Source organism: Pinus tabuliformis, chromosome 6 (assembly GCF_031772625.1).
Source record: "Pinus tabuliformis cultivar Carrire ecotype Pingquan chromosome 6, CPIR1, whole genome shotgun sequence".
Taxonomy (NCBI): domain Eukaryota; kingdom Viridiplantae; phylum Streptophyta; class Pinopsida; order Pinales; family Pinaceae; genus Pinus; species Pinus tabuliformis.
The window spans coordinates 584,953,148-584,962,006 of record NC_142292.1 but is presented as its reverse complement, the minus strand read 5'-3'; the positions used below and the strand labels follow the sequence as shown (position 1 = coordinate 584,962,006).

General features: G+C 32.8%; 1 protein-coding gene and 1 pseudogene across 1 annotated transcript; both read left to right on the top strand.

The window, feature by feature from the left end:
* Positions 1-825: 825 nt before the first annotated feature.
* On the top strand, positions 826-1,197 carry LOC149259901 (calcium uniporter protein 3, mitochondrial pseudogene; annotated as a pseudogene).
* A 2,776-nt stretch (positions 1,198-3,973) lies between these two features.
* LOC149259900 (uncharacterized) lies at positions 3,974-4,744 on the top strand. The gene has a single exon (XM_089455616.1). The coding sequence runs from the start codon at positions 3,974-3,976 to the stop codon at positions 4,742-4,744; it is 771 nt and encodes a 256-aa protein (XP_089311742.1).
* Positions 4,745-8,859: the final 4,115 nt, after the last annotated feature.

Here is an 8,859-nt window from a genome sequence, read left to right as displayed (position 1 = left end):
CAATTTTTTTTAATATAAATTTGAAAATAACGTATAACAAAATGTTCAAATTATTTTTTGAAATTTTTTAAAATATATTTGAAATTTTTTATAATAACATATTTTATATTATTCAAAATATAATATATAAAATTATTTGTTTAGAAATTCTAATTCTATTTTTAGGTCGATAGGCCTTCCTATGCATCAACAATTGTCAACACTTTTAACCTGAACCGTTTGATCAAGTTTGACAGTTTCAACCGTTGATTTGAAGTTCACTGCTTTTTCCAAATATATGAGTTGCTTTCTTTTCACCTCCAGTTCTGCTGTGCATTGAACCTGGCCCTTTGAGTTGCATTACTGCTTTTTCCAATTCTTTTGTCTCTTGAAGATATTTTCACTGTGGAAGATATTTTCACTGCTTTTTCCTTGACAGTTGTTGTTGCTGTTTTTGGCCAACACTGAGCTTCATCTACCATCACCTTACAAATTCTCATGAGAAACTTCACACCGGAGATACTCTGTCCCCTGCAATCCTTCAAAGCACATCAGTTCATATTGCCCTTTTTATTGAGCGTTACCATCTCCACAAATTTCCACTCCCTCGTGTTCGCTGAGATGGCGCCTACGCGTTTCCTTCTCCCAAACACCACTAATTGGCGTAAGTTCTCTTGGCTCCCCTACTTCCACATACCAAACACTCGCACATTTTGTAACGTTCATGTCGCATTCAATATTTTTAATTTATAATCTGTAGAAATCCTTTCATGTTAAATCCTTTCGTCTTGTTTACCGTATTGTAATTGGCGACAGAGGCGTAACGTCTATACTGTATAGAATTATATGGAGAGTACTTATGTGGACGAGATTGAGGCCGAGAAATTAGTTCACAAAGAGCTATGGTGCGGGTTTGGGTTTATGGCCCTTCAGACGGCCGCTTTAATGCGGTTCACCTTCTGGGATCTCTCGTGGGATGTGATGGAACCCATGTGCTTCTACCTTACCTCCGTTTATTTCCTAGCTGGCTATGCATTTTTCCTTAGGACATCCACCGATCCCACGTTCGAGGGCTTCTTCCAAGCTCGCTTCAAAACCTGGCAGAAACGACTGATAGAGAACAGGAATTTTGACATCCAACGATTTAAAGAACTCCGTATGATAACCAAGCCGTCTCTGAGGCAGTCTGCCAGTCGTGGCCTCTTAGATGCGATTTAGGGCCGATGCCATTCAACTCTTCCCAATTTTCATGCTTGTGCCCACAACGGATAACCGACCGAATTTCTTTTCCCATTTTTTTAACCTTTTTAGTTTATGGGGTTTAAAACTGGTCCAAGACTGCTCTGCATTTTACCAACCGAATTCCTCCACAGTTTTCCCGTAAAGTTGCTGTAGGCGACCCAAGAAATTCATTCTGCCTTGCTAACACACAGGTGCCATAGACTGCGATTCCATATTTTCTCATCTTTTAATCTGAATATTCCGCAGGATGTCAAGAGTAGATTGAAAGCGATATCGGATCCTTCCTATATCTCATAATCTTCTAACTAGCTAAGTTACATAGCCTAGCCATATGAGAATTAATATAACATTTATCATACGCATTAATATATTATATGTTATATTAATGTGTCACCATCAAATCATATTATATAGAGTAATGGTTAGGACCAGTTAATTAAGTTTTTTAAATTACCAAATGTAAGATCAGAAACATGAGAGTAGCAGTGGTATTTGTGTATATTGGATGGTTAATCTTAGGCTTTTTGAGGTATTGTTAGAGTTTATGATTTCGGTATTCTTAGAGTTTATGATTTCAACGTTAGGCAGAACTCATTTTTCAAGTTAGCCATTTAAGCTCATTTTTCAAGCTAGCTATTTAAACACATTATCATAAATCTATTTGGATTTAATGATGTATTTAATCAATCATGCAATAATATCTTTAGTTTATTAGTCATCTTGCATAACCAATAAAACATCACTTCTAATCATGTTTTTTATTTTGTAATATAGACTAAGTCATTTGGAATTCTAAATCTCAAGGAATTCAAATCAGCCCCCACAATGTCACTTAATTAAATATCAACTTACTTTTCATATTGAAACATTTTGAAATCTGAGAGATTCATATTTTTTTTGGTCACTACACTCAATACAAAGTACAAAGGATACACTCAATACAAAGGATCCACACTTTTCACATTGAAACATTTTAAAATCACTAACACATAGGGTGAGAGATTCATATTTTTTTTGTCACTATTCTCAATACAAAGGATGGTCACTACACTCAATATAAAGTACAAAGGATACACTCAATACAAAGGATCCATGCTTTTCACATTGAAACATTTTGAAATCACTAACACATAGGGTGAGAGACTCATATTTCTTTTTGGTCACTACACTCCATGCAAAGGATCCACGCCGGTAAACAAAAATCTCAATTTCAGATTATTTATGACCATTTTTATTCATAAGTCATTGAGGAACACGATAAAATAGAAGAGACAACCAATTGGAAAAGGGATTATTCAGTGGTTAAGGACTATTCAATGGTTAATATGATTATAGTCAATTATAATGTACTTTCATATCAACTTTTTTAATAACAAAATGTGAACAATAATATATAAATTATTTATTAAAATTAAAAATCATTTCAAATCTCAACTTCAAATTATTTATGACAATTTTTACTCATAAGTCATTGAGGAAGACAATAAAATAGAAGAGACAACCAATTGCAAAAAGGATTATTTAATGGTTAATATGATCATATTCAATTATAATGTATTTTTCATACCAACTTTTCTAATAACCAAATGTAAACCATAATATATAAATTAACTATTAAAATTAAAAATTATCTCAATCAGTTATGACTTTCTCCTTATTTTATTATAATATTTAATATTATATTAATAAATATAATTCAAGAATTTAATATTTAAATATAAAATTTAGATAAATTAATTTTTAATCACTAAAGTCTTAAGTTAATTAAAATGATTTATTCATAATTTTCAACATAATTTTATTTTTAACATGGTAATTAATCGTAAAAGCATAATAAACTTATTATTTGCGAATCCCTATGATTTATATATTATTTATGTTTTAGAAGTTCACTTATGAAAAGTCATCACGTTACCTAGAATTTTGTACCACTTCCATTTTAATTCCTTTTTCGATATTATTTTAAATAATTTATTGTTCTTGTATGGGCATGCAAACACTAAGTTGGTTAAGCCAACACTAATGTATTGAGCAAATGTTGATTGCCAACCAGTCCTTTCTCGCCATGCTGTGTTAAAATATATTTCAAAATATGCAGCAAAATCAGAAACAAGATCTGAGAGCTACCGTCAAATGCTATCACGGCTATCACAAAGTGCCATTCCAGAAGCACCTACTGTTGCTGTTATCCGAAAACTCCTTATAGAAACCATTACAGATAGAGACATTGGAGCACAAGAAATATGCCATATGTTACAAAAGCTACCTCTTTCTCTCAGCAGCCGTACATTTCGGTCTTTGAATGTCAACAAGTCTGTTTTCAAACGCGTTTCACAAGATACTGAGAACCCTTGTTTGACACCAAATTTTATCCTTGCATACATGAACAGGCCTGTCTCCTTGGAATCATTGCCCCTCCTTGAAGCTTCACGCTCATGGTCATATTCTTCCCAGCGAAAAAAAAAAACCAATGGAAACACATATTCCCACCAATGATTGTACATGTTTTGCCCCGTATGCCATTCCTTCCTCTAATGATCCTTCTTATGCCACTTTTTGCTGGAGTGAATTACTATTGTATTTCCCCTTCCGAACACTCCCCAATGATATTGGTTCAACTGATGCAGAAATTATTGCACACTGGGAACAAAAAAAGGGTACATATACACCATGGCATGTCCATCGAGAAATTGAAAACCCACAAACCCCACATACTGAAGATCAAACTACCCCCGACATCCCTCCTGATTCCATGCAGATGAACGAATGGCAAATCCTCTCTCAGCTGCACCCAGGTTACAATATTGCAATTGATGACCTTGACATGATTGGCTACCGTGACTTCGATGCCAACCACAATTGGTCACATAATACTATCCCTCCCCACTTGCAAGAAACTGCCATAAATTTCGTTGAATTCAACCGCTCAACGATTCAAAGCGAACATCATTCTTTTTGCAACCTTCCCCAAGATCACACATTATCTCCTACCCAGAACATAGCCTTCACCACTATTTTTTCACACTTTAAAACCCCTTCGCCAAAACCCCCACGCAAAATCATCATAGAAGGAACAGCTGGGACAGGAAAATCCCATGTGATTAAATGTCTACACCATGCATTTGTGGAAAACTCACCAACAAACGAAAACCCTTTGTTGTTACTTGCACCAACAGGTGTTGCAGCTTTCAACATAAATGCCCTCACAATTCACTCTGCCCTTCGTATCCCTATGCAAACAATGCATGCTCTTGAAGGCCAACCACTCCTACAACTGCAAGAGAAACTCCGTCATGTAGAGTACATTCTCATTGATGAAATGAGCTTCATTGGTCCAAAAATGCTTACTCGCATTGATGATCATCTAAGAGAGGCATTCCCTCTTCACCGAAATGCACCATTTGGTAATCGCTCAATTATCCTTGTCGGAGATTTAGGCCAGCTACCACCTGTAAAAGACATTCCTTATACGCTGGGACATCGCGTGGCACTGCACTTTGGCGCAGCTTCGACATATTCATAACACTTTCAACCGTTTTTCGTCAACAAGGAGCTAGCCCGTCCCAGGTTGCTTTCCGGCAAATACTCACAAATCTCAGAAATGGAATATCTACACTTGAAGATTGGCAACACCTAATGTCAAGAACAAGTTCGTCTCTTACACATGAAGAGCAACACACATTTGAAGAATCCATGCACCTATATGCAATAAACAACTCAGTTGTTTTGCATAATAAGAAAATGCTTAAAAAATTGAACATCCAAGTAGCGATTTGCTCTGCAGAACAACAAAGGCAAAGAACTCCTACTACAACGGAAGATGAGCATTTGCCTACAAAAGTGCTCTTATGCAATGAACAAAAAGTTATGCTCACCAGCAACTTATGGGTACATGCAGGCCTCGTCAATGGCGCACTTGGGAAGGTCATCTCAATATTTTATTCTATTGGTTCAAAGCCCCCAGAATTACCATCCTTCGTGGTTGTCGACTTTATACAAACATTTCACACCCAACATATGTACCCATTTCTCCCATCACAAGGGGTGCACGCCGTCAGATACCACTTCAAATGGCATGGGCTTTAACGATACACAAGTCACAAGGAATGACATTAGACAAAACAACAGTAGACATCGGCACCAAAGAACGACAAGGGCTAACGTTCACTGCAATTTCAAGAGTGCGTTCATTGGCAGACATTCAAATCAATCTAGCATTCCCATTATCGCGCATTGCAGAAATGCACAAGAATCCATATCTTAAGCGTAGACAACAAGAGGAATCATTGCTTGCATCAAAATCTATGCAGGAGAATATACTCTAGCCAATCGTACAACCTGTTTTCCAGAATTACCCACATGGTAAACACCACTTGCTGCAATAACCAAATTTCACATACATTTGCTTTCTATTACATTTACCCTCATATAATTTTATATTAGCTTGAAATCATTTATTTTATTTCAAATATTCAAACATAATATTTCCCGCCAAGAACAACAAGGTCTAGCATTCGCTGTAATTTAGAAATTTCTTTAAAAAATCATTTATTTTACTTCAGTGCTTTAAAAAACATGCTTTCGTCAAACACATCCATTGTCACTTACAATATTTTATTTTTTGATGGAAACAGGTATGGATACAGGCTATTTATGATTGTTGTATGAGTATTGCCAAGAAATTCAACATCCTGCCCCAGCAAACATTGCCCCATCATGCCTATATGATTACTTGCTCATTGTCAATTACATCTATATGTAATAAAATGCTCTTATTGTACATATGTTTAGAAGCCAACTAATACTTTCATTGTATATATGTTTAGTTATTAGCTACCAAACATGTCTCTATGTGTATACCATATGTAAAATTTCAAAAAATACATTGCAAAGCATTTAACTATCTCCTGTATAGTTGCTTGTGATAAACACAGAATACCAAGTAAAATATTTAGAATTATTCAAGTGTAATAAGTCTACTATGTTCCACCAAACATGATGCATAGTTATGGAGTGTCATAAGTTTTTTTGTACCTACAATTTTAATAAAAAAACTCAGTTTACATAGATTTGGGCTTTTGAGTGTGGTTTCTATTGTTCATGGAATGCTAGATGTTATGCTACTCATGTTAAGTTATCTTTGTTTCTTTTTTCAAAAAAGTTATATAGGAATATGTTTACCTTACATGGGCTTCTGCAATGACATTTATAGAGTGGTTAGTTGTTTGTTTTTAAAATAAAATACATTTACATGAAATTTTCTAATTCTCTTCTTTTCTGTTTCAGTCATGTCAGCATTTTTAAATACATGTGAATATTTTTAAATACATGTGAATGAATAGAAAGTCTTGTGGTTTTCTTTAAGTATTTCTGCTTTGACACGCTGCTTTGTTCTCTTTTTCACTTCCAGTATAAAGATCTTACATTCCCAGTCTTTACTGTCTCCTATATCTTTTACTCTATTTCATATTTAATAAACTGTACAATATCAATAGCAGTGAAGAAGGTGGCCCGACCTTTTATAAAAATTCAACAATTCCAACTTCATAAATCTATCGGCCTCTCTTTGTACCTTTTGGTGCAATTGCTAGTTATAAATATTTTTAAAGAGTTTTAGCATTTCATTTAACTTAAATATTTAAACTTGCATATTTAAAAAAGTTATTTATATTTTGTGAGTGATGAACCATAGATTTTACCAATATTTACTATGAGTTGACTTATTTACAAATTTAGTATTTGCTTTTTATAACATTATTTATATTTTCTGAACTCATTAAATAGGTTCACTATAGCTTTTACCAAAATTTATTTTCAGTTAGCTTTGTTACAAAATTAGCATTTATTTTTTATAATTAACAAGTATGAAACTCAACTCATTTAATTGATATTTTTATATTCATTTTTTTATCTTTTTTCATTTGAATACTTTTTTGCTTTTGCCATATAATAAGACACATTAACATGCTTTTACCTCCCAAATGTGAAGATATATGTCATGTTTAAAAATTATTTTTCATATTGCATTCTAATTAGTTATACAAATATTTTAATCGTATCATTGTAAGTAACTTTTGACAAACAAAATATAAGTAGAAGAATTGGTAGAGATGATTATGGGCATATTTTTTGCTAGCTTCTTGTTGAGTTTGTTCATTGGTTTGACTAATCACTTTTCCTTGTTCTTCAGTTGGTTGACTTGTTTTTTATTTTGCTTCTTCAGTGGTTACCCTATTGTAGTTGGAGAATTACAACATATATTTAGTTCAATTTAAAAAAGGTATAGATATATATCATGCCTTTTTGAAATATTTGGTAAAAAAACACATTCTAAGTAGCTATATAAAATCCTTTTATTGTAAATATTTTCAAAATTATAGATGTACAAAATACATGGAAAACAAGAATATAAAAACCATATAAAAGAAAAAGAACACAAAAAGAATAAAAACCATATAAAATAAAAAACAAAAAGTGTATACCTTCTTGTTTCACATTCCATGTTTTCGTTTTTTTTTTCATTTGCTTTCATTTAATTGAAAATAATTTTATTAATAGAATATGCATTCAAGAATATATGATGTCATATCTGTAAATGTAAATGTAAATTAGGATGCATAATATGTATGCTCACATTATTTGGTTTACTACAAACATGATATGCTAACATGTTTTAGTTAAATAAAGAAGGAAAAAACAATTTATACATATTTCAAAACTTTATCAAAATTCCCACTTTGGTAATGTGTTTCATATGTATATCATAGTTGAATTACAAGAGATATCGTGTCATGATCAGAACAATATGTGTCTAATATGAAAAGTTTGTAATGTACAATAATTGTATTATACCATACATGATCAATAAATGATTTATGCAGACTACTAGTTTTGTTGATCAGAAAATGGAGATTGCAGTTGTTCATGTAGCTTTCTAGTTCTTTTTTTTTTATGATTTCTTTGTAACATATCAATATTGAAGTCTCCCAATGTAATTATGATATACTTTAAATCTAGATGGCGTAAAGATTTTGCAATGACATTCAATACATTGTTCAAATATGTATATGGTGATGCATGCATATTGAGTATTGTAATTTGTGATCCATGGGATATTATTTTCTGCCAACAATGCTTCTACAAGTTTCTCTCCAAAATGTATGTGGATTCAAGCATAGCTATATATGTTTTTTTGATGAGTATCATCAGTCCATGATTAATGCAATTTGATATGCTGTTAAAATTTTCAAAGTGCTCATTTTGCATGAACAATGACATATATGTTTCCTATAAGCATAAGATGTCAAAATGCATTGTGTCATAATCACTAGATATGTCACTAAGATGTGCATGAAGATTGCGAGTGTTTAGTGAAATAATGGAGATGTATTGCAATCATTGTATTAATGAGTAGTCGTATTCTAATTGCCATTTTGCAGTGCTTTGCAAACGTTGCATTTCATAATCTACTTTTTGCTTAACCTTGAAATTATTGCTTGTAAGAGCATTCAACATATATAATGACTCTATGTTTCTTACACGTGAAAGAGCTTTGTATACTAAGTCGTGCACTTGTATTCCAATAGGGTCAAATGAAATCCTATCCAATGTTAAACATTGTAACATATGTATCGTGCT